General features: G+C 43.1%; 1 protein-coding gene across 1 annotated transcript in view; it reads right to left on the bottom strand.

Moving 5' to 3' along the window:
- Positions 1 to 509: 509 nt before the first annotated feature.
- Positions 510 to 27,828, bottom strand: part of LHFPL2 (LHFPL tetraspan subfamily member 2) — a 149,053-nt gene continuing 121,734 nt past the window's right edge. The window contains exon 4 of the mRNA XM_040340763.1: positions 510 to 3,066. Coding sequence (XP_040196697.1) covers positions 2,810 to 3,066 — 257 coding nt within the window. The 3' untranslated portion in view covers positions 510 to 2,809. The remainder of the gene's footprint in view (positions 3,067 to 27,828) is intronic.

The raw sequence follows: 27,828 nt of genomic DNA, 5'->3' as shown, positions 1-27,828 counted from the left end.
CCGCCCACTGCTGCTGGGCAAAAACTGAGAAAGTAGTAGAGGCCCTGTTTTTCTCTACCCCCTTCTCAGATATCCACTGATAATCATATGATTATGATCCTTTATCTGTACAAAAGGATAATACTGACAGTCTTAATGACTACCTTCAGGAAACCATTGTGCCAGACAAAAGATCACTATTCACATCAATGACAAAGAGCCTAAGAACATGGAAAGATTGGAATTACATTTTACAATTACCAGGTCTAAAAAGAACAAAACAAACCCCACAAAGACACATTATATATAAACCCCCTACGACCCTGCTTAATAAAGTGAAGTGGGAAGAACGGAATTGCTGTAAATACTGAGCACCAAATATTTGGTCCAGAATGACATAAATAAGCACAATTTGTGCTTTTAAAAGACCCCGGGAGCAAACATTGCAATGTATTACTGTAGCCCCCCAAGTGTCCACATTGTGCTATTGCCAAAGCTTATATTTTATATACATTCAGTTGTGTCTTTGCATGCTTGAATGTTAAATCTTAATTTACCACAGCATCCGATGAGCACCAGAGCCAGTGTACCCCCAGACGCCACTTACTGTTAAGGCAAGAGGTGGGACAGCGGACCATGCAGGCTGGATGAATAAGGAAGAGGGTAGCACTTTGTTAATGCAGCATCTATAATTGTCCTTTGTGCACCACTTGAACTCCTCACACTATCTGCCACATGAGCCAATGCATATGTGATGTTATGCCTTGCTGAAAATGAAGGACACACCAATAAAAGCAATAGCCTCTTCCCGCTGGACTCCCACCCAACACCATCAGCAGCTTTACAGGCTCACTTGCTGGTAGGTGTGATGGCAAGTAGCTGCACTGTTTGCAAGCTAATGGCTTTAAAAAAAGTATATGACCCTGGGCAAGTGTCTTTCTTATGGGGACTATACAGAATTCTCTGATAAACTGTCTAATCATGGTACCAACAGGACTAGAATTCACAGAAAACTATAGACCAGCCTCTCAACTTTTTTTTACCCCTGAGGAACCCTGGAAATAAATTCATACTTTGGGGAACCCCCACCAAAAGGAATACATCCACAACTCACAGATATATCATCAGTTAGATTTTGGAAGAAGAATGTCCCCTTACATTGGCAGTCATTGTGAAAAATGCCACCGTTAGGGACAGCAAAAAAAAAATCATTTTGTTTCAGGTGCTACTGATTTGAGAGAAGAGCAGAGAATCCACTGGTCTTAGGCCACTGACCATGCCCAGTGATAGTGGGCTCATAACTATACAGGCACCATCAGGCAGGAAGTCAACTCATCACCGCAATAAAATAATCTCTTGAGGAACCCTAGGTTTTCATAGAACCCTGGGTAGGAATAGCTGCTACAGACTGTACCTTCCTCAACAAGTCAAAGTTATCATAGCCCGATTAACCATCTTGTTAATGTACATTACAGTTAAATGTATTTGCATTAATAGGGTATAAAAGGGCAATTTAGATTGCCATTTAGTCCACTGAATCAATATACCATAAAAGAAAACCCTGGAAAATCCACTAAAGTCGGCCTATATTTCAATTTAAAATGTAGAAAGTTGAGTGCATTTCCCTACAATAGCCGAAATTTATTTTTTTGTGCTCCAAGGTCTGACTTCATGGGTAAGCTCCAACAGCTGCCATGCCCTGTCCATTAAAAAAATAAAAAAGCCTTACTAGCCACTGAGGCAATCTTATTGGACAGAATGGCAGTTTGCAGGTTTTAGCCAAAGTGTTGCATAAACTTTTAAATAAAATCAGAGAGGGGCACAAAATACGCTCTTCTGGCTAATAAAGATATCAGGTATCTTGTGGTATTCGTGCTTAGGTAGGACTTTACCTTCAAAAGTCTGAAATTAATTACAGGTTCAATTTAATAGTCTCAACATCAAATTCGTTTTTTTTTGTATTTGTTTAACAGAAGAAGAGTCTACGCCATCAACTGCAACTTTGAGTCTAATCCTATAAAATAAAAAACAGAAAAGTCGATTTGCTTGTTATTTTATTCCAAAATCTGTAAAATGGGCCCCCTTATTTGGAGAGAAGCTGAAATCTCAGCACACAAAAGGGTAATTATCTGTATGTAGAAAATGGGTACACTTTAATAGGCACATGCGGCCTCTTTGGCTCTCTTATGGAATAAGGTTATTCGCTTGCAAGTTGGCATCTTGAGTATATCACAGTGGTAGCAATCTATTATGCACTAAATACACCTGGCTAAGGCCCTGTCGGAATGACTGTGTGCAAGCGATTCCCTCCATATTTACTGCAGTGGTTCTTTCCAAACCTAAAATTTCTAGACATTCATTGGCACCACATAATGAACCACACGAGAGAACAGAAGCACAGAATTTCCAGTTACCTGACACGTTTGATCAATAGTAGTGGTATGCAGAGATCTGCAGTGGCTACAGGAAATTAAAAATTCACACAAAACACTCACATACAATAGCACACATAAGAAATTAAAAAGTGGACAAAACAGACGGAAATAAATTGCTGTCCTTATGCTATGGGAAGAGAAATCCGTTTTAAAGTGACTTGTAGAACTGGGAATACTTCTAATAGGCAAGTTCTGTACACAGGTCAATATGGATGCACTTTGCGTGTTGTGCATCACCATCTTGTCTTTAGGTCCCACTAACAATCTCCTCACACAGGAAAAGGCAGCATGGCGTTATTATGAACATTATTAGTCCACGAATGTGCGCTGTGGGCCATGTAAACAAGTTGATCCCTTTTTTTGAAGTCTTTGCAGGGTCAGTACATCACTGCTCGTTAAAGTAAGCAGATGAGGTTTTTTCCTTCTTCTATTTCTTCCTGAACCTTATCACTGGAGGTGGCAATTTCAGCCTGCGCGGAGAAGACGGCACAGATGAAGGTGAGGACGGTTCCTCCAATAGCGGTGTAGAAAGCCCAGCCCAAAGAGCATTCTCCAAGCTTGTACGCTGAGGCATAATGTCCACAGTAACCAACAACCTTCTGGGAACCCCAACCAGCAGGGTACAGAATAAGGCCAAGTATAAGGAAGAGACCTGAAAAACAGGAGAAAAAAATAAAAATAGGGTTACTAAAAGGGTTCTGATGCATTACAATTCGTCAAATCAGCCAGACCGTTTAACAGCCACATCTGAACTAAGCAAACATGTCTAAATTTAAGAGCCATGTGTATTTTACTTAAATATTTTCAGATCTGTGGGTATTCCAGCATAAAACATTTGCAGGAGCTTCCTGTAATAAAGACTAGTCGCTGCTTTTCTCTCTTCTTGTGCAGGGTGACTGGTCTCGTCTCCCCCCCCGCAGGAAGCTTGTACTTGGTGGACCTTCTAGGTCCCACCACAGCTCTGCTAAGTATATAGCACAGTGATGTGATCATTTTTACAAGGTAATATCTGTGTTTTGCAAAGTCACGGCTGCAGCAGAGAATGTTTTTATTTTTTTGTCCCTGCAGTCCGAATATACATAAAAGAGCTGCACAATTAACCGTTAAAAGTTTGCGATATTGCTTCAAACCCCCCCCCCCCCCCACGATCTTAATCCAGCATTTCCACGATTCATGTAGAAGTGCAGAGTTCCCTGCTCACAACTTAAAAAAAAAAAAAAAGGCAGCCGGCAATGTTTTTCCACAGCTGAAAGAGAAAGATAAAGAAACATTGTATTGTTCTGTTTGATCATTTACAGATCAAAAAGGGATAAACTTCAGTCTGCAAATTAGTCAGTTTAGAGCAACCTTGTAAGGAAAAAAAATACTTTTTTTTTGTATTTTGTTAACCACTTCTGTCGGGGGGGGGGGGGGGGGTGGACTGACTGGGAGTAGTGAGATCGTTGTTCCTGATCACTAGGACAGTTGATCTCTCTCTCTTCTCCCCTGTCAGAACAGGCATCCACCTTGTTTACATAGGCAGATCCCTGTTCTGCCTCTCTTCACCGCGATCGCAGGTGGCTGACGAACAGAGTCCACCGAACCTACAGGTGAGCTCCTGCAGTGCGTGACAGGCACCCGCGCCACCACATCCACAGACCGACATACAGGCATGTCGGTTTGCGCAGCCGAGCCGCCGTATATATGCGGAAGGCGATCGGCAAGTGGTTAAATTGTTCCTCTGTTTAACTCCTTGTTAACCCTTAATTTACTCTAATCGGCCTTATTACCTCCTTATTCCCCTTCTCCCTTTAATTGGTATTTTCCTACCGATTATTTTTTTTTTTTACTTCTGTTTTATAAAACATTGATAATTAAACTTTTTTTTGTTTGCTTTGTTCATTAATATTTTTACACCTTTAACATATATTTACACATTTCACATAAAAAAAAAGCGCAAAATTTAAAATAATAAATGTACTGTATTTATTGGTGTATAACACTCACTTTTTTACCCTGAAAATAGAGGGTAAACTGTGCCTGCGTGTTATATGCAGGGGGCTGTGGAAAGTTTTTTTCCTGAAACGTCTCTCCTAAAGTTATGATGCGTGTTATATGCCTGTACGAGTTATATGCGGATAAATACGGTATTTCATTTGTAAAATAACGGTATAATGCTTTGTACCATTGCTGACCGCTGAAGTGTAAACAAAAAAGCTGCACTAGGTATCGGCAATTGGCGAGTACAATTATATTATTTTTCATTACATTTCCTTAAATTTGTAGTTTTAAGTATTATGCCTTATTTTATTGCCATCTTGTTTGATAACCTAATGTTCAGGGGTTGCAAATCTTTCAAATAAAAAAAGTTATTCAGAATCGTGAACTTTATTCTAAGCAAAATAAAAATGAGCGATTCTCATTTTTCCCAGAATCATGCAGCTGTACATACAAGCGAACTGTTTTAGCGCCCCAAAACATTTCTACTTTTGCTCAGTCACTCTTGTAATTAACATTCCCCCACTGCACAACAGGTGGATGACCTAATGTTTCTTTATTACAAATTTTCAATAAATATTGGTCACCTGCTGCTAACAATCATGAGAGGGCACAATGATAATCAAAATCCTATGCTCATCCCCTCCAAGCTCCAAAAGATGCAATGTTAGAATTACAAGTCAACAGAGGCCAAGTGGCCATTCCTTTCAAAGTACAGTATGTGTTCTAATGCTCATGGCCGTTTAGGAGATATTTACCTTGTAGATAGCCAATGTCATTGGTGCATGCGCTGTGAAGGAACGGCCCTCCTCGCGATGCATACTAGCCCATTATGCTTTTGCTTTGCAGGGAACAAGAAAGGAAGTAAAACCCATCAGGGTTTACATCCTCTAACATTTAATAAATGGGAAAAGATTAAAGCTTCTGTCAAGTTACAACTGTTGGTTATTATTACAGCCCATTTCTGCCTGTCTTGGTGGCAACCGTTCTTCTCATCTCTTGTCCTGCGGTCACAGGCACAGGAAGCAAGATTAAATCTTCCCAACAAATTCATTGGCCGAAAAACAAAAGCTTGTACAGACATTTACTTCTCCCAAGTCTAGCTAAAGCTTTTTTTTTTTTTTAGGTGCGAACGCATTTAACAATGTCAGCAGACGCAAGATTTGACCGAAGAAAGAATTGAAAATGAAAATGGCAATGGAAAGGGAGGAGATCTTAAATTAACAGGTTTAACAGATATTTACAATTAGGTGGAGGATACAGAATCAATTGAAGGATCGTTGAATAGCAATCTAGTTCGATACCACCGAGTACATTGGAAACACTTCATTATAGACTGTTGAGTACCCAACTGGTAGGGTTTGGACAAAGGATTCCCAAAGGTCAAAACATTTTTTAGACCCGCGATTCCTTGCTCAACAAGGCCTCTACCTAGTGCATGCTTTAAAAAAAAATATAGAGTATGCATGCCTGTAACTGCCATACAACACACACAAGGACTTGAATCTCGGTTCCCGTGACAGCTTCTGCCTGGAAAATTGGCCAATCAGAAAAAAAATTCTCCCTACAGGAGTAATAAGTGTAATCTATCCATCATATGATCTAAGGGGTGGCCACAGACACTTTTCTATGGCATTAGGTTCTCAGCTGTCTAATAGCTGCTCCCTCACGTTAAAAGTAGAACAAAGTGTTAACTGTATTTATTGCAACTGCGCAATGTGGATTCATTTTTTCATTTCAGTGCTTTCCCCTGACAGGCATCTCTATACTAGTCTACTACGGGGCTTCACTATCCGAGTCTGCCATTCTACCGGCACACTCTGCTGGGGGGAGAAGAGAGACAAAACATAGAGCCGTCACACTGGTGAATACCTGGCCCCTGTCCAGGTTAATATACAGTGGATTACAATGGTCTTACTCATTCTGGAAGTCACAGCTTATGCATGTGAACACAGGCATGGGAAGTTGGGTGTACAGATTGAAAACACATCTGTCACATTTCATAGTGAACAGAAAAACGATGTCTGAGCTTGGGCTTCCGCGTGAAGAGGAATGTATGTCAGAGTGCTGGGTGTGAATGTCAGCTGCTGGGATCAGCAACTGGAGAGAGAAAACACAAATTTTGGTCCTTTGGAATTTATCAATATTTATTTTGAAAAAAAAGAAGAATGACCCTACTTACTATTTATATTTATAAGCTGAACTCTAGGCTCTGGAAGAAAATAACCCTTAGGCTCCATTCACACCTAGTTCCGGGAACTTCTTTTGGGTGACACGCATACCGCGATTTGTCGTAAATCGCATCGCGTTTAGGGTGCCATTGAGAAATAATGGCATTGCAAATGTATCCCGCGCTTTGCCGCAATTCTGGAATCATGGGCCTTACAGTTGGGTCCCCCAATGTTGCAAGCGTTAATGTGGAGCTCCACCCAAAAAGGGAAGCTCCACTTACTCGCACTCCCCCCTCCAACCACATTTGGCACTTTGGGGGGGCGGACACCTGTCAAAACCTGGTACCCATTTCCCACTTCTGGTTAAGATCGCAGGACAGCGATTATGAATTTTCTGGGCCGCCCTCCTTCCTTAGACCCACAGGCCCCAGAAGACAGCAGGAACATTCAGAAAGCACAACGCGACTCATGCATGCGCAGTAGGAAACAGGCTACGAATCGACTTGGCTTCACTTCCTGTTTGCCTTCGTAAAGATGCCTGCACCCATAGCCGATTGAGGAATCGGTTAGGGGTGCCAACATCGTGGGATACCTGGACAGTGTCCTTAATTTAAAAGTCAGAATCAACCGTATTTATAGCGGAGTTTTCATTTTTTTTTTATAGGCTGAAACTACAGGAGACCACCTCTGCTTCTACATAACACAAGGAGAGGTGTTCTGTAGTCCCATCGTAGGTTAAAAATGCCGTTAATTCTTCATTCTGAAAAGAACAAACAAACAGTAAGTAACTGTAAGATACAAACTTTTGGAACCTTTGAATATCTTGCACCTTAACTAAAGTTGGTCAATAAAGGTTGTCAATTAAATAAACTCAAACTAACACTACAATTGATGACTATAACAGCCTGGAAAACGGTCAAACCGAGGCTGCTCTATTCTTCAGATACTGACCTCAGTTTCTTCTCTCAAGCCAATTCATGCCCTTTCGCCTGAGCATTGAGACAAACAGTCTGCCATTGTTTACCTCCAAAAAAAACAAAAAAAGTTGTCTGCCGGTCTCTGACCTCAATAGTTTTAGTCAATGACCTGAAACAAGCATGTAATTAGTGAAGTCAGTGATCTGTTCCAGGTGAGTGCCTGAGAAAATGAAAACCTGTGGACCTACAGAACAGCCAGGCAATTTCTAGAGACAAAGGCAGCCTACATATTTTCTCATGTTCCTTAAAGTACAGCTCTGGTTAAAACTCCCACCCCCTCTAACCTATCAACATATGGATTTTTTTTTATCGCAACTTAAATGGCGATGCAAGATATTTTCACCCAAGTCCAATCCAACTCCAGTCCAACTGCCGTTTCCTGCTGTGGGGACTGCTGATCCAAACATGCAGGGATGGGCTAAGTGGTTAACACGCCTAGCAGCACTGGGGTCGTTGGTTCGAATACCAACCACGGCACTATCTGTCAAAGTATGTGCAAAAGAGATGACCGCGATTTAGTTTGTGAAACATGTTAACCTTGCTGCTATAGTCCTGTTGTATTGTGGCCTAGTGATATTATGCGTGGATTTTTACAATTAAAGCATTTCTATTTCTGAAGATTGGAGTGCAGTCACCTCGTTTGCACACATTTTGAAAGTCTTTCAGTTCAGAATTTCAGTACAGCTACTGTATCACCTGGAGTGGTATTGCAGCCACTCTGTCTTACGGCACTATCTGATTTGTCTGCATGTTCTGCTAGTGTGGGTTTCCTCCAGTTATGTAAAGCGCTGCATAAATTGACAATGCCATTTTAATTACGAATAATCCCTCATTATCTCTCAATGTCACTTCTCTTTCGAATTTTGAAAGAACCCCACTGCTGGGCAGCCAATAGAAAGTGTCCACATCATTCAGGCAGTGGACACCCAATGGAGGACCCCATCAGAACAAAACAGAAGAGGAGTGAAGATTGGGACCCAGAAGTCGCATGGCAGCAGGTTTGGTTACAAGGGTATTTAGAAAGTTTTTTTTTGCATTCCAGCATTCAGCTAAAAGGTAGTAACAAGGAGGGAGTTGTATGCCCTGGGTTGGTCTTTAAAGTTGGAATGTACATAATGGAGCACTCTGAAATTTGGGGCTTCCTGAAGATAGCTAAAAGGTGACCCCAGGCACCATAAGCCACCTAATTTTAATTTAGGTTGGGGGTTTCTGAAATTAAAAACACATAGGCCCAGATTCTCAAAGGAGATACGCCGTCGTACCTCTGAATCTGAGCGGTCGTATCTATGCGCCTGATTCTTAGAATCAGTTACGCATAGATTTCTATTAGATCCGACCGGCTTAAGTCTCTTACGCGGTCGGATCTTAACTGCATATTTACGCTGGCCGCTAGGGGGCGTGTACGCTGATTTATGCCTAGAAATATGTAAACCAGCTAGATACGCAAATTCACGAACGTACGCCTGGCCGACGCAGTACAGATACGCCGTTTACGTTAGGCTTTTCCTGGCGTAAAGTTACCTCTGCTATATAGTGGCGTACATGCGGTGTACCAATGTTAAGTATGGACGTCGTTCCCGCGTCGAATTGTGAAAAATTTACGTTGTTTGCGTAATTCGTCCGTGAATGGGGCTGGACGTCATTTACGTTCACGTCGAAACCAATACGTCCTGGCGGCGTACTTTGGAGCAATGCACACTGGGATATTCCACGGACGGCAAATGCCCCGTTCATTAAAAACGTCAATCACGTCGGGTCATGGTTAATGTACATAACACATGCCCACCTCTTCACAATTTGAATTAGGCGGGCTTACGTCGGCCTATTTACGCTACGCCGCTGCAACTTTCTTTTGAGAATACGGCACTTGCCTGTAAAAGTTGCGGAGGCGTAACGTAAATAGGATACGTTACGCCCGCACAAAGTTACGCGCATCTACGTGAATCCAGGCCATACACTTTAAATGCACAATATGTTAGCAAGGTAGAAGGCCAACCATTATCGGCTCACCCAACAAGACATTTCTCAAACTGCAAGTTACCCAATAAGCCACTAAAATATCTTAAAGAAAAAAAAAAACACAGTAAATCCACCAAGCTCTGTAACTGAGGACAGCTGGAAAGTCCACACTTGATCACCACGGCTTGAATTGGAACACTTAAAAATTAAATTTTCCCTGGTGTAACTCATCAATCAGTTACATTAGCACAATCATTTTTAAGTAAACACAAGAGTAATGAATCAAGAACGATGCCTTCAAACAAGAGGGCACGTGTACCAGGGTGGTCTGTACCCTGATCTACAGCATGACCTTCAATTAGCTGATCTTGGCTACACTATTAATTATGTGCTGACCCGTTCAATGCCCTCAAGACTAATGCAGGACCACCGTTTATCAGCCACATTCAATTACTGTAAAATGAGATTACAATAAGACTGCATTAACTATCCGGGTCTAAGAATTTAGAGGCCAACATAACTTCAGAAATCAAAAAGACTGAAAATGACTGTGCAAATAATACACAAAGTAAAATTAGAGCAGTGTATCCTTTTGTCAACTATAAAAATGTTTTGAAATAGAACAAAAAACCCAATCATGAAGGCATGTGAAAGCAAAAATATCTGCACGGATATCCTGATAACCCAGATTACGGTTTAAAGTGTTTGCATAAAAACATTTTTGTAGTTTAAAAAGGTAAAGCTGTACACACCCTGCATGAATGTCATCTGGTTCCCGATGAACTATGAACATCAAATGTAAGTTAGAAGATTCGATTGCAATCAATTGCATCTTTGTTTTCCCCATGCAATTTCATAATATCAATTGAAACACGATTGAAATCATAAAAAAAAGTATCCAAGATCAATAATTTTTCTGCCCCGGCAGATCAACTCCATTTGATCATTCAGTTGATGAAATCAATGCGTGTATGTCCACCATAAGAATACATAAGTAAACAATTGGTTGCCATTGGTACCACCATTGTTAATGTAAAATGGGCAAAGCTAGGTTTTCCTTGTACTATGCACATGGGATCCCGGGGCTGTCGGCACCTGAGGAAAGTTTGGCCTCCTTAGCAATTATTGAGCTGTACTTTCACCAAGGAGCACAGAAAGTCACAGTGGAAATCAGCATTAGTTCCAGCATTAAAGAGCTTTATTAGTCACACAGCACTAGTAATCCTCTCCAGAAGACCAGATGTGATTTGGGATGACTTCCAGTGGTGAAATAGCTCTTCTCAAATATGACCTTTAGGAAAACAATGAACAACTGAAAGGCTCCAGTTACCTTCTACGTGTTGTTTGTGGAAGCTATTTCGACAAGCTGGACAGGAAAAACATAGTAAATCCCCAGAATACTACCATATGCGTGCTGATCTGCAAGAAAGCTCCATGATTTTTTTTTTATTCTTTTATATAGTGCGAACATATTCTGCATCACTTCATAGAGTTCATAGAGCAGCTGCACAATCTTCACCCTATAAGGGAAAATCCAATGGACCCAAAGTTGCAGACACGTGGACTTTAGGGATGATGTTTAAAGCTAAAGTTTAGGAATGCCGATTTTTACTTGATTACATTGGTCCAGCTTCGTCCAAAGTAAGTACCATACCTGTGGGATCCTCATGAAAGCTGGAAGGCACTGTGCCTACCACAGGGATTGCCGCTACTAGGGTTGTCCCGATACCACTTTTTTAGGACTGAGTACAAGTACCGATACTTTTTTTCCAAGTACTCGCCGATACCGAATACCGATACTTTTTTTTTAAATGTCTCCCCAAATGCAGCCATGTCTCCCCCCCCATATGCAGCCATGTCTCCCCCCCCATATGCAGCCATGTCTCCCCCCCCCATATGCAGCCATGTCTCCCCCCCCATATGCAGCCATGTCCCCCCCCCCCCCATATCCAGCCATGTCTCCCCCCCCTCATATCCAGCCATGTCTCCCCCCCCTCATATCCAGCCATGTCTCCCCCCCCCCCCATATCCAGCCATGTCTCCCCCCCCATATCCAGCCATGTCTCCCCCCCCATATCCAGCCATGTCTCCCCCCCCATATCCAGCCATGTCTCCCCCCCATATCCAGCCATGTCTCCCCCCCCCCCATATCCAGCCATGTCCCCCTTACCTGCATCCCGCCGCATCCCCGCTGCCGCCGACTAGTTAATACGCGCGGGGAACATTACAGCTTTCATTTGAATAGCTGTAATTATTCGCGCCGCGCTGCGTATAGACACTCCCCCTTGCTCGGGATTGGACAGTTCACCCGAGCAAGGGGGAGTGTCTATACACGACGCGAATCATTACAGCTATTCAAATGAAAGCTGTAATGTTCCCCGCCCGTATTACCCAGTCGGCGGTAGCGGGGATGCGGCGTAACGGCGGTGGGGGGGTGAAAGTATTCTATTTCGGTATCGGGGGTATTTGCGGGAGTACAAGTACTCCCGCAAATACTCGGAATCGGTCCCGATACCGATACTAGTATCGGTAGGCCGCTACCTTCTGTGTCCTGTCTTTACTGAACACAAGAAATTGACAAATTTTCACAGACGCCATTCAGACAATATTTAGCATTTTATCAAAGAATGCAAAGCGTCCTACTATTGGAAGAGATGGAAATTGGGAAGTCACCACCCCTTCTGTCCACCTCACCCAATTAGTGAATGCTGTGTTCCCTGAATGGTGCCAGTGCTGAGCAAGCAACCTCCTGTGTTCTCTATGCAGCAGGGCAGCCGCTCAGCAGGGAAACAGGAAGCTTGCAGCAATTACTGTAGTAGTAATGCCTACTACAGCGGTTTCCAGCTTCCTTTGGAATTTCACATGTAAGGCACATTCATTAAAAAGTGCCATATGCAAAATCTGCCATACCTAAACTTCCTTTTTTTAAGTAGAAGAAAAGGCAAAGTGTAAAAAAACAGCCCAATTGCACTTACACAACTGATTTTTCATATTTGCCGTTAAAATAATTAAAAGTTGTCTGAAAATATTTTTTTTTGCGATTTATTTCTTTGGTCATGTGACAACTAAACCTCCTGGCGTGTTTTTTAAAAGCTGTGGGTGGAATTCTCTGAGATAAATGCCATAGAAACTGGAAGTGACGTTTCTGCCTTGGACTGCACTTTCTCCGTTTCTTTCTGGCACATTTAACATGCAAAATGGCATAGAGACCATACAAAATCCGCACAGGTAATGTTTGTGGTCAGAAATTAATCCAGGACAACGATGCTGAAAGAAAGTATCGGTGACCACCACACAACCCATGATAAAGTCAGCTAACTCTAAACAGTCAAGTAATACACCAAATGCATCAAGACGTGTCGTCATGTTAGTGCTACAAACATTCTGCTTAGAATAAAAGGGGCAATCATCCCAAAGCAGACCTTTACTACTTATGCTGTCTGTCTCTGGATTATAACAAATTCAGAGACTGGCAACAAAAATGGTGAAAGGCAAAATGGTGAAACATATCAGAAGAGACTGCAAAAAACTTAGGGCTAGATCCACAGCCAGCGGGCGCAACTTAAATATTCCGATTTAAGTTACACCGCCGCAAAATTTCTACCTAAGTGCCCGATCCACAAAGCACTTACCTAGAAATTTGCAGCGGTGTAACTTAAATCCGTCCGGTGCAAGGCGTGCCCAATCTAATGGGGCGAGTCCCATTTAAATTAGGCACGCTCCCGCGCCGGACGTACTGCGCATGCTCCCGACGTGCTTTGCGTTACGTCGAGTTTTGTGAATCGCGGCGGGAAAAAAAAAAATGTAAAAAGATATTTGACAGCGAAGCGGGAAAGACGGGTATACTTTTACATGGTGTACTAACTTTACACTTTGTTAAAGCAGTCCCATCTTTGCGACGGCAAACTAACACTTACGGAGACTTAACGAAGGGAAAAACCTTTGTGGATCTCCGCAAGTGCTAATTTGCATACCTGACGCGGAATTTCGACGAGAAATGCCCCCAGCGGCGGCCGCGGTACTGCATCCTAAGATCCGACAGTGTAAAACTATTACACCTGCCGGATCTTAGGAATATCTATGCGTAACCGATTCTATGAATCAGCCGCATAGATAGAAACAGGGATACGAGGGCGTATCAGCAGATACGCCTGCGTATCCCTTTTGTGGATCTGGCCCTTAAAGCGGACCTTGTGTTCCCAAATAGGGTATTTTTTTTCCGCCTACATTACTTTTTTTTTCTTCATAAAAGTGTGGCCTGCCCCTCCGTGCACGTCATTCGCCTAGATGAATGACGTGCATAGCGCTCACTGGGTCACCTGGGATATGCATGTCACATATCCCAGGAGGCCTGGAGTCTTCCCTTCAGCTAGTAGGAGCGGGCGGGCCTAGCGGGACGTAATCTAGAGGCCCTTCCGGCTGAACCTGAAAGAGCCGGCGAGTCTTTTGACGACATCACCAGTAAGATGGCAATGCGGGACCGAGCTGTGTCTGGTCACAGAAAGTTGTCAGCGGGACAAGAACGTTGGATCCGATGGCTGGGTGAGTATCCATAGTGTGCCTACAACACACCAGGTAAGCAGGGGTATAGAGAAAAAAATTAAGGGGGGCAAGCTGAAGTTCCTTTTTAATATGTACAGTCTGGAGGAAAGAAGGAAAAAAGGGGAACATGACAAACCTTTAAAGTAGAACTCCAATCAAATACTATCTATACCAATTTTTGCTCCCACCACCATTCTAAGCCTATTCTTTCTACCCTGTGAAAGGGAAGATGTCTATACTTACCTATTCTGAGGGCAGTTTGGTCACATGATCCTCTCCAGTAGCTAGCTTCAGTGTACAATAGGCACAGCCGACAGTAGGAGGGGGCGGGCGGGCCTAGCGGCACGTAATCTAGAGGCCCTGCCGGCTGAATCTGAAAGAGCCGGCGAGTTTTCGATGGCATTACCAGTAAGATGGCAGTGCGGGACCGAGCTGTGTCTGGTCACAGAAAGTTGTCAGCGGGACAACGTTGGATCCGATGGCTGGGCGAGTATCCATACTGGCTTTTAAAATGTAACTAAAAATGCAACTGAAAATACACTAGATTTTGCCTTTTACAGCATTTTACAAAAGTGAGTACACTCCTCACATTTTTGTAAATGTTTTATTCCATCTTTTCATGTGACAACACTGAAGAAATGACACTTTGCTACAATGTAAAAGTAGTGAGCTAGTGAGTGTACAGCTTGTATAACACAGTAAATTTGCTATCCCCTCAAAATAAAACACACTGACATTAATGTCTAAACCACTGATAACAAAAGTGAGTACACCCCCAAGTGAAAATGTCCAAATTGGGCCCACAGTGTCAATATTTTGTGTGGCCACCATTATTTTCCAGCACTGCCTTAAGCCTCTTGGGTATGGAGTTCATCAGAGCTTCACAGGCTGCCACTGGAGCCCTTTTCCACTCCATGACAACGTCGCAGAGCTGGTGAATGTTAGAGACCTTGCGCTCCTCCACCTTCCATTTTAGGATGCCCCACAGATGCTCAATAGGGTTTAGGTCCAAAGACATGTTTGACCAGTCCATCACCTTTACCCTCATCTTCTTTAGCAAGGCAGTGGTCATCTTGGAGGTGTGTTTGGGGAGACTGGGACTACTTGGTCGACCAAGGCGAGGCTGTTTTGAGTGGAACCGGTCCTGTTAAAACCACTGTATGGTTTTGACCACCATGCTGCAGCTCAGTTTCAGGGTCTTGCCAATCTTCTTATAGCCTAGGCCATCTTTATGTAGAGCAACAATTCTTTTTTTTTCAGATCATCAGAGTTCTTTGCCATGAGGTGCCATGTTGAACATCCAGTGACCAGTATGAGAGAGCGATATCACCAAATTTAACACACCTGCACCCCATTCACACCCGAGACCTTGTAACGCTAACGAGTCACATGACACAGGGAGGGAAAATGGCTAAATGGGCCCAATTTGGACATTTTCACTTAGGGGTGTACCAACTTTTGTTGCCAGCAGTTTGGACATTAATGACTTTGTGTTGAGTTACTTTGAGGGGACAGCACATTTACACTGTTATACAAGCTGCACACCCACTACTTTACATTGTAGCAAAATGCCATTTCTTCAGTGTTGTCACAGAGATATAAAAGAATATTTACATAAATGTGAGGGGTGTACTCACTTTTGTGAGATACTGTGTGTGTGTGTAATTTATATATATATATATATATATATATATATATATATATATATATATATATATATACATATACATACACATATACACATACATACATACACACACACACACACACAGTACAGACCAAAAGTTTGGACACACCTTCTCATTCAAAGAGTTTTTTCTTTATTTTCATGACTATGAAAATTGTAGATTCACACTGAAGGCATCAAAGCTATGAAGTAACACATGTGGAATTATACATAACAAAATAGTGTGAAACAACTGAAAATATATTTCATATTCTAGGTTCTTCAAAGTAGCCACCTTTTGCTTTGATTACTGCTTGGCACACTCTTGGCATTCTCAAGAGGTAGTCACCTGGCGCAGCACCCCATCACTCTCCTTCTTGGTCAAATAGCCCTTACACAGCCTGGAGGTGTGTTTGGGGTCATTGTCCTGTTGAAAAATAAATGATGGTCCAACTAAACGCAAACCGGATGGAATAGCATGCCGCTGCAAGATGTTGTGGTAGCCATGCTGGTTCAGTATGCCTTCAATTTTGAATAAATCCCCAACAGTGTCACCAGCAAAGCACCCCCACACCATCACACCTCCTCCATGCTTCACGGTGGGAACCAGGCATGTAGAGTCCATCCGTTCACCTTTTCTGCGTCGCACAAAGACACGGGGGTTGGAACCAAAGATCTCAAGTTTGGATTCATCAGACCAAAGCACAGATTTCCACTGGTCTAATGTCAATTCCTTGTGTTCTTTAGCCCAAACAAGTCTCTTCTGCTTGTTGCCTTTCTTTAGCAGTGGTTTCCTAGCAGATATTCTACCATGAAGGCCTGATTCACACAGTCTCCTCTTACCAGTTCTAGAGATGTGTCTGCTGCAAAAGGTGGCTACTTTGAAGAACCTAGAATATGAAAGATATTTTCAGTTGTTTCACACTTTTTTGTTATGTATAATTCCACATGTGTTAATTCATAGTTTTGATGCCTTCAGTGTGAATCTACAATTTTCATAGTCATGAAAATAAAGAAAACTCTTTGAATGAGAAGGTGTGTCCAAACTTTTGGTCTGTAATATATATATATTATATATATATATATATATATATATATATATATATATATATATATATATATATATATATATATATATATATATATATATATATATATATATATATATATATATATATAAAATCTCTCAACTCTGCTGCCACAAGCTGTTTCACTCAACCAAGCAATGAAGACCACAATGATACATACTGAAATGACATTGCTGCAGTATATATGGCCCCCGGTATATAGTACAATATGGACATACAACAAAATAAATAAAAAGATTAACAGAAGTAAAAAAACCAAAAAGCCCTAATCTCATGGTTTGGGAAAACTAATTGCAAAAGGTGGGTGGCCATGGTTCGTGTCACCCAACACCATAAAAATACACACGAGACAAACAAAAGGTAATAGCATTTCTCATGTGGCATTAATAATCTCAGCAAGAGGCAAAAGATCGTACAGCCCTGAGTAAACTGATCTGACACAAAGGAAATGTACACAATTTGCAGAGTCCGTTTAATGGTCATCCTATACAATGTTTTACAATGCAACAGACTCCCAATTCCAACATGGGTAACCATAAAACTGACCAACCCAACACTGCAATGAGCAAACTTCTCTCGCTGCTGGAGTTTAAGACGCAGTACAAAATTGCAAATATATCTGGAAAGAAAGACCTTATCTGCGACTTCACCTCAAAATCCTTATGGAGTAGATTGTGATGGGTGCAACCTGGCTTTTTATTTAAAGGGTTACTAAACTCAGAACCTGCATTTACTATATATGCTCTCCCACAGTACACAGAACATGGAAATGCAATTATTCCAGTAAACCTTTTCTCATTAGCAGTATATAGAAGTCTTGTGACATCTATCAATGTCTGGCAAAGCTTGTAGGAAGCATTTTCATTCTCCTCTGATTGTCCTATGAGGCTGCAGGACCCCTGACCCTCTATCTGGACAGTGCTGATTGTTTTTTCTTGGTAGAGCACAGAGCCAAACTCTAGCAACACACACCAAACTGAGCATGTGCAGAGTGCCTCCAAGGCTCTGGATTGGGGACAGTAAAAGGGGGGGGGGGGGGGGGGTCAGAGAAGACAGGATCAAAACAGTCTTTTACACAATGCACAGGATTAACCCCTTAGGTTCCACAGCAAGTACAACAAGCATGCTTTGCTGCATATACAGACTGGTTTTACTGTTCTGGGTTTAGTAACTTTAAATAAAGGAAATCCACCGACTCACAAGACAGCCCCATAGATGCCCAGCTAAATGTTTCAAAAACACACCTGAAGTCTCCCAAAAGTATGTGGGAAAATGTGTTATGGTCTGATGAAACCAAGGTTGAACTTTTTGTCCATAATTCCAAGAGATGTTTTTGGTGGAAAAACAACACTGCACTTCACCAAAAGAACACTATAGCCACAGTGAAGCATGGTGGTGGCAGCAGCATGCTTTGGGGCTATTTTTCTTCAGCTGGAATAGGGGCCTTAGTCAGTCAAGGTAGAGGGAAATATGAACAGTTCCAAATACCAGTCAATATTGGCACAAAAAAACTTTCAGGCTTCTGATAGAAAGCTGAACATGAAGAGGAACTTCATCTTTCAGCATGACAACGACCCAAACCGTACATCCAAATCAACAAACGAATGGCTTCACCAGAAAAAAAGATTAAAACGTTTTGGGATGGCCCAGCCAGAGCCCTGACCAAAATCGGATTAAAAATCTGTGAGGTGATCCAAAAGAGGGTTGTGCACAGGAGAGGCCCTCACAATCTGACACATGATTAGAGCCAGAGGCTCCAAAAATGGGTGGCTCGGGGCACGAAACCCACTCGGTTTTGTGACAATAGTGAATGAATATTTGCAATTTTAACACCGATTCTCCTCCTGGCAAATCAGGCAGTGGGTCTGAGACCCGTTGCCTGATTGGCAGAAAGAAGATATGATTGGCCGCCAGGAGAAGGGAGGAGATGCAGGGGAACGAGAAAGCAGCTGCCCGCAAGATGGGGTAAGTGTGGGGTCCCGACTACTGAGTGACCAACTGTGTGTGTGTATACATATTTTTTTTTATTATTTTCACATATACACACCCTCACACAAACATACAGGTTAAGAACCTATGTTAATAAAGCATAGGATTATCATACGTAAAAGTTTAGCCCTCAAAATCTTGTACTAGAACGAATGCAGTGATAACAAAGAAACCACAAACTTTGGAAATTACAGGCTTGATGTGGTTTATTTTAGCTAAATAAAGTGGTCCTGATTGTACGCAGACCTTGTCTAAACACCGTTTTATAGCACACTCATCCCTATGAATAACACATTCCTACTCATTAGTAAATCACAGAACAGCTCAGACACTTTACCTTTAGTGGCCTTATGGAAAGCGATGGACTGAAACCCAGAGCACTCAATCACTATTCAGCTTTCCCCAATCTATATTACGAACAGAGATAAGTATTACTTTATATCGGTTACAGCTCATGGCAAACGGATCCCTCAATTTATTCTACGCACAAGCCGGAAAACAGAAGGGAAATCAGCCGATTGTAGCTCCTGGCATCTCAATTCTAAATTCCAATAAATCAGGCAGATTGATCAGCAGTAACACTGTACCACTACTGCCATCACCTGCAGTAGAAGATGGATTCTACTTGAATGCTAGTGATTGATTCTACGGACCGTTTTACGCTAACACGCAACAGGATTGACAGAGGGGGCAAAAAATTAAATAAAAATCCCTTGTTGGCCAGAGGTGTTGTTCCCTTTGCTGGCCAGAACAGAGTGGCGCCGCTCCTTCGCTGACCAGAGCAGAGTGGCGCCGCTCCTTCGCTGGCCAGAGCAGAGTGGCGCCGCTCCTTCGCTGGCCAGAGCAGAGTGGCGCCGCTCCTTCGCTGGCCAGAGCAGAGTGGCGCCGCTTCTTTAATGGCTGAAGTTGATCCCTCATGGATGAAGTTGATCCCTCATGACTAAAATTACCTTCTGAAAATATATTGCTGCTAGCAAGACCACTAGTGTGACATAATTCTTACAAACTACTTACAACTCGCCAATGATAAGAACCCTAGTGTGACATGGTCCTTAGAAACTACTAGTATGACATAGCAGATAGGAATCACTGCAAAATAGAAGAGACAATTACATTGGCTGCACAGATCTCATTTATAAGGATACAGAAGACATGATAGAACTGCATCCAAGAGAATTCTACTGACCACGCTGGAGATGAAATAAAGCAAAAGGTGATGTCCCATATCATATGCATGCTATTCTTAACATATGAAAATTCTTCAAACTATTCCTACAAATTATTTTATTTTTTAACTGTTTTGTCATCTTCTGATCTCACAGACGTAGTACAACCATGAAGCTAGCAGATGCTCAGAAGGTGACTGTAATTGGTACAATGAAAACAGAAGAGGGCTGCTATACAGAGCCAGCACCAGCCTTCTCTCACATCACAGGACTGCCTGCCGGGTTGCCTTCTGTGTGGTCTCATTATGACAGTGCATGTGCTGGGGAACCACTATTGTGTTTCTAGCTATTTTCTGCAGCACTTAGCTAAACCTGGCCAGACCTACAGCAAACACAACACTACTGATCTAGGCAACAGACAGATACAACCCAGAAAATCACGCACGTCTCATTTTAAAAAACAAATATAATTTACAAGAGAAAAATTGTTTTGTGTACAGTAATAAATGTGTCAACGTAATAAAATTTTATGTACAAGTAAATGTGCGCAGTCACATTTCCTCATTACATTTACAGTACCAAAAACACAGTTGCGCAGCACATTTCACATATGTGCAGTGGAAAACCAGCTGTGAAACACCAGGGAGAACAAAGCCGGCTTCTCTTCCCATTCAACTGGATAGATAAACCAACGATGTGCCAATATCAGGATGGCTGAACCAAGTCTAAAGGATCACCAATCCTTCTGCTTTAGTAGGCCTGCTCTACCTTCTCCAATGGCAAAAAAGTATTGCCGATCCTTTCCACTGACCTCGAATGATGCTGACAATTTACCTATATATGTCAGACATGTCCCTCACAATAGATACTGTAGATCAGTCTGGCAAAGCTTCCCCTTAAGAAATCAACAGTAGAAGCTGAAGTCAATGACAGGTATATCCACACCAGAATATTTACCATACTTATTAACATAATGGGGGGGTGATCTAGCCCCCTTGTCAAAGTTAGTTTACAGATTCTGATAAGCACCCTGTCCACATATGGGCCAGAGTTGTGGGGGAAGAGGCCCTTGTGCCCATTAACATGGCAAAGCAACCTCCCTGCGTTGAGTGTATATGTGGTGGGGAAGGTTCAGGAAGGGAGGGGGCGCTCGCTCATCTCCCTCCTTTTCTGGCCTGCATGCTCAGATAAGGGTTATGTCCGAAGATGAAAAACGAATATCAATGAACCAAATCACACATGTCTAAATGACACCCATTACTTGACTCCTGGAACACCTAGAGACAATATATGGTAGTAACGCACCTATCACAGTGTTTCAGTGACTGCGACATTGGCGGCCGCTCCATTAGGGGCGCCGTCCTACTGATCCATGAGTCCGGCCCCTAATCTAAATGCAGGGTGCTGGATGCATGGATGGATTTCAATGGGGGACTTTTTTGAAGGCTCTAATCGACTTCAAAAAGGGTGGGCTCGGGGTGAATTTGCTCACACCCAGTTGTGTGACAGTAGTGACCGACCGAGCACAGGGCAGGGGGGATTTTATCAACCAACCGACCGAACGGGGGGGGGGGGGGTGCGTTTGGTTTGCCGCCCGCCCCCAAAAAATAGAGCCCCAGCTGCCACTGGAATATGCACTAGTAGTTATTGCTTGCACATGAATGCATTTTGAATAAGTTGTTCTGCAGGAGAAGCCAAGCGTATGCATTACATGAATCATGGACCTCCTTGCCTTCTAAATGTACAATATTTTGGCCAACGTATTGTTTTTACATTATTTTTAATTAACACATTCATCAATCTGCTGGCATCTCTGTTCCAATACCTGGAGCGGATCACTGGAGATTTGGATAGAATATATAGAGAATGACAACTTGATTGTGTCGCTGGCAAACTCTTACTATACTCAACCACATCAACACAAGTTTAGAAGAATGTTGGCTCTTTCACAATTATTCAGTTTATTCTGCAGCTACGTCACTGATACATCTGTGAATGCTCCATGAAAATGTGTCAGTGTGCAAGTCAGAGCTTGCTAATGACGACTCTCCGATTTCTTCATTGCCCAGAGGTCAAACATCCGACAAACCTAGTCAAATCTGAGAAAGCACACAGAGCTTCCCAGCATCAGGAAATCACCTCCAGCAATTGCACAGGAGGCAGATAAGCAACTGTGATATTCCCAGATCAAAGCAGAGAGTTGTCCCGACTCATTCATTAGGACTCCTATCTAGATCTCCTGCCTGTAGAAATAGCAAGACTCGTATATAGAAGGTTTAGAGGAAAAATGGAGTTGCCACCACTAGTCATAAACCCACTGGGGCTTCCCCAATTCGTTAGTCTAGCTACAGAAAATTAATTCTATATGGTTGCTAAAAGTTACTGAACTCTGTCCTGCATGGTTGCCCTTGTTTGTAGTGGTCATTGAACAGTAAAGCAAAGCTTAATGTAATGCTCCAGGTGAAACCGTATACTTTTTACGTCCATCAACCCATATTAATAATTCTGACATGTCTTGCGTACTGAGACAAGTCATGAGGTCTCAATTGTCCTAGCGGAAAAACCATGGCCACTAAAATCGGATGATTGCTTGGTAAGAGTTTCTCCTCCTTTGTGCATTCAGAGAACAGCCTGGTGTGGCAGCGCACAGCTTATGTTCCAAACAAATATATACATCTGACAAATATTGCCTGTCTGTGGACTATCCATGGAGAACAGTGGTTGTAGTTGTCCAGCTCATTGATAGGAGGTCCATATCTTGCAACATGCGTTTAGTGTAGGCCAATAAAGGATTGGGTAGGAGAGACCTTTCCAGGTTAGGCTAAAACAAGGATCTCCAAACATTTTAAACAAAGGGCCAGTTTATTGTCCTTCAGACTTTAGGAGGGCCGGATTGTGGCCAGCAGGAGTAGAAATTGTCTTAGCATCAGTGGGAGTAAACATCACCACATTTGGTATTGGAGGGAAGGAATAGTGCCCCATTGTTGGTATCCTAGGGAAGACTAGAGCCCTCATTATTTGTGTCGGTGGGAGGAATGGTGCTCTATTTTTGGTGTCAGATGGCAGAGTAGTGTCTTGTATCAGTGGGAGGAATAGTGCCCCAAGGGCCGGGTAAAGGCAGGCAAAGGACCACATCCCGCCCTCGGGCCGCATTTTGGAGACCTCTGGGCTAAAACATGGCAAGTGATCATCTCCCATTGTGGGGTTACAATGCCTGGCCATGTAGGAAAGCAAAAAAGTGTTAAGCATCCTCAGAAAACTTACTTGTTTTGAAAGAGAACAGGTAAATTCCAAGATAGTGAACATAATTGAAGCACTGGCTATAAAAAAAGCTGCAAAGTAGGGTTGTCCCGATACCGATACTAGTATCGGTACCAATACAGAGCATTTGCGCGAGTACTTGTACTCGTGCAAATCCTCCCGATGCTTGATCCGATACCTGGGAGAGAGAGAGGCAGGCAGTGTGTAATGCCTGTGTCCGTGTATAATCCTCAGACGGCAGCCATCCAGTGTATAAAAGCCACGCCTCCTCCTCTGTGATAGGGGGAACACCCCCAGCAAGTGAGTCAGTGTTCTGCCTATCACGAACACCCTCTCATCCTCATCCCATGGACTAGGATGAGAGGGTGTCCCTGATAGGCGGAACACTAACACTGCTGGGAAACTGAGTTCCCCTATCACGGACGAGGAGGAGGAGGAGGCGGCGCGGCTTTTGAACACTGGATGGCTGCCGTCTGAGGATTATACACAGGCATCAGAGGCGTTGAGGATTTTTTATTTTTTTTGCAGACACGTCCAGCGCCGTCGCGTATATGTCTATCCCTCTTCTTCTTCCTCCGCTCACCTCCCCTACTGAGCCAGCCGCCAGCGAGGCGAGACTCAGCTCAGCCTGTGCCTGTCACACTGATGATGTGACGCGGCTGCACACACCTGCTGTGATGATTGCTGCCCAGTCCTCTGTCTCCCGACCTGAGGAATGCCGTTATGATAAGGGGGAGGGTGCGTTGGCATGTAGTCCGCCGACCGGGGGGGGGGGGGGCGAGCTGCTTTTGTCATTTATTGTAAGGTTTCATTTTATGGAATAAAAAATCCATAATAAAAAAAATTATACATATTTGGAAAAAAAAAAACTGAAATTAAAAAACACAATTTGGAAGCAAATCTGTCACATGACATTAAAAAAAGTATCGGTATCCGGTATCGGCGAATACTTGAAAAAAAGTATCGGTACTTAAAAAAGTGGTATCGGGACAACCCTACTGCAAAGGTCCGTGAATTGGTTTCTTCTACAGCCACAGCGCCTAGATTTCCATGCTCCAATGTGCAGACTAAGCAGCATGTATGTAAAAGTTTGTAAAGATTTGTTGATTGATTTATTGCAGCAGGCTCCCTGCTTCAAGACCAATACAGATTTGCAGAAGATGTAAATGGCGGAATTCCAGGATACGTTTCGCACAGCAGCATCTGTTATATTCCACTTTGTCATCCTGAACTGTACAAAGCATGTCAACAACATGTGAGCACCATAAACCAGCAAAGCCTCTCCAATTAACTTACCCAAAGGGGAAAATTGGTTGGGAGACAAAGTGGCTGCCTGTTAACTGTCTCTTCGCAGCTATGTAATGTCAAAGCCTGCTCATTTGTGGACATAATCTTATTAGCCTGTGACATGTGGTAAGGACTGTGAAGCAAGCGTCCCCCTGATATGAATTTTCACTGGTATGCATTTGAAGCCATTTAAACCTAGAATAGAACAGAGCTGTTATCCCTCAAACCTGTCCGTCAACAAGCAGCCCACAGCAGATCTCATTTCCTCCTCTTGTTGTCTTTCAGCTGCCTGGTGGCACCTGTCTGCAGATCAAACAGCCACTCGGGCAGCATTGATTGTTGGCCTTCACACCCAAAAGCATGCTTACTTAATATACAACTGCAACTTCTTCTAAACATGGTTTTCTATGGCTTTTTTTGTAGTTTTGTAGAACTACTTCACTAAAGCCAGCCATAGATGGTTACGTTTTCTTTCCTGCAATAAAAGGTTGCTGGAAAGAAAAATCGCTTAATTCCTGACTGCTGGGAGAACACATAGGCCCGGATTCACAAAGCACTTGCGCTGACGTTTCTTCAGATACGCCGCGTAAGTGCAAATATGCGCCGTCGTATCTGTGCGCCGTACCCACAAACTAAGATACGCCTAAAAACAGGCTTCATTCCACCGACGTAACTTGCCTACGCTGGCGTAGAGTGGGCCATATGTGGCGCTCCCATTGATTTTCTATTCAAATATGCAAATGAGGAAGATACGCCGATTCATGAACGTACGTGCGGCCGACGCAGGCTACGAGTGGTGCGCCTAAGTTGTACGTCCGGCGTAAAGTTAAGCCCCATAAAGGAGGTGTAACCCGGCAGCAGACATGCAAAGGGCTGCACCAAGGAATACAGGCCGGCGCATTTTACGTTGGACGTGAATATGACTAGGCGTAGGTTACGTTCACGCCGTAGGCAGTGATCCGGCGTATCTTAGGCAGTTGTTCCGATGGGTTTGCGAGCATGCGCACTGGGATGCGTCCACGGGACGGCGCATGCGCCGTTCGTTATACGTATCGGTCTGGCGCTCGGCCCATAATTTGCACGGGGTCATGTCTCATTTGCATGGCTCACTTCCACCTACGCCGGCTTACGCCTAGGAAACCCAGCACAGTTTTGGGAGCAAGTGCTCTGTGAATTCCATGCTTGACTCTCTGCGCTGCGTCGGCGTAGCATACAGGAGATACGCTACGGCGGCATAAATGTGCGCCGCTGTCTGTGAATCCGGGCCATAGTGAGTATTGCTAGCAGCTGAACTGGTTGACGGCCCCTGCTGAACTGGTTGAGATTCAAAACAGTCTATAGTTGGTTTAAAGCAGCCCATAGATTTGATTTTCTTTCCTTCCACCATGGGTGGGCAGAAAGTCAGGACGCCCACTAACACACAGCTCCTTTCTCTATCTGCAACGTAGAGGGCGTCCCGACTCTGCTGTGGTCCAAGGGAGGGGGCGAGCACGACACTCCACACCAGGGATGAAAGCCTTGCATTACTGTGTGTAGTTACAGACAGAACAGGAAGTGAGGATTCTCAGAAGAAATAAGGACATTTAAAAGCAAAATGGAAGGATTAGATAAGTGAAGGAGGACTGCACTAAGGTAAAGGAAGCTATTTAGGGAAAACAATTGTTTTTCCCTTTATGGAGATATTTCTTGCACCTACAGGTAAGCCTTAATCTAGGCTCACCTGTAGGTGCAAGTTGTGTGGTTGGCTTTACAACCACAATAAAGGAACCCATTTAAAAAAACAAACCTTTACAATCCCTTTAATAGAGAAAAAAAAGTCTGCCAATTTCACTCTTAAAATGCTAGTTTACTGCCCTAGAGCAGAGGTGTCCTTCCAATGTGGCCCAGGAAGGTCAAAAAGGTGAAGAGTTATTGTCTTAGGCCACACTTTAGTAAAGAGACACAGTCAATCTTTTTTCCAGCCGCACGTGTTCACCAAAAGAAATACAATTTTCACCAAAAGATGAAATACAAATCCAAATTTTTTACGATTTAAAAAAAAAAGTTTACGATTTTTTGTGTTGGGATGCATTCATAGCCGTCTTGGGCCACAGGTTGGATACTCCTGTGTTAGATTGACCATCATGTTCACAGGTCAGAGCAGACTTTACTTACTACATAACTGTTCTAGGTCTTCTAACTTTACGAGGCACAGGACTGAAGCCAAAGGACTGCCAAGCAATTGGCATATTTGGAAAATAAACCTTTATTGTCTTGCAGAGCTATGTGCGGATACTAATGCTGGCCATACACTCTCCGAAAAATCGTCCGAACAAAAGTTCCAAACTTGTCCTTCGTTTTTTCGGCTCAAAAACGTCCCGACGATTATCGATTTTGTGCCCATTAACTGTTCGAAAAACGGACGAACTGTCTGAACGACCGAATTTCGACCGATTTTTCATATAGTGCATGGCCAGCATAAATGACTCCTCTGGTGTGTCAATTAGCATGTCCCCTAGCTGTCTGCTGTGGTTCCTCCCACTGACCCCTAGTCCCAGCAGGACACCACAATGACATTGGGGTTGTCAGGCCAGTGGGGGACATGCTATTCCACACACCTGAAAATTTGGAATAGTATCTGCACACAGAGCTCTGCATGAAAGTGACGTGTCCCCAGACAGGGTTTCCCTAAAGCCCAGCCATAGATGGATCCAATCTCGGCCAATTCAGCAGGGACTGGCCGAGATTCGATCCATGTATGGGCAGAATGGTTGTACTGAGGTTGATCCCTCCATCGACTTCAGTACAACCAGCCTGTCAGATTTTTTTGCATGTGCTTACTTGCCAGCGACAACAGTAATCATTGGGGTTGATTAACTAAAACTGGAAAGTGTAAAATCTGGTGCAGCGCTGCACAGAAACCAATCAGCTTGTTTTTTTTTTTTTGTTTAAGCTTAGGCTTCATTTCCATGGACGTTTTTACAGCCACTTTGTTTAGCCTTTTTTTACAGCTTAAAAACGCCTGTCCATGTTTATTTGTTTTAAAAAAAAAGCATTTTTTTTTTAGCTGGAGCCCAAAAACGCTGCGGTAGCGTTTTTGCACGTTTGACGTTTTTGAGCATTTTTTAACATCTGGCGTTTTTACAGCTCTAAAGCTGGAGCTTCAGAACACACTGGTCCTGGTTTTTTTTGCAGCTTAAAAACGGCTCAGCCATCTACAGCTCAAAAACGTCATGGTGGGCATGAGGCCATAGACTAACATGGAGAGCTGTTTTTAAGCTGCAAAAAACGCTCAGAAAAGTGGCTGTAAAAACGTCCATAGAAATGAAGCCTTAATTGAACAAGCTGAAGT

The sequence above is a fragment of the Rana temporaria genome, chromosome 1, assembly GCF_905171775.1.
Source record: "Rana temporaria chromosome 1, aRanTem1.1, whole genome shotgun sequence".
Taxonomy (NCBI): Eukaryota; Metazoa; Chordata; class Amphibia; order Anura; family Ranidae; genus Rana; species Rana temporaria.
The sequence above is the reverse complement of the archived record's forward strand: the minus strand, read 5'-3'. Positions and strand labels throughout refer to the sequence as shown.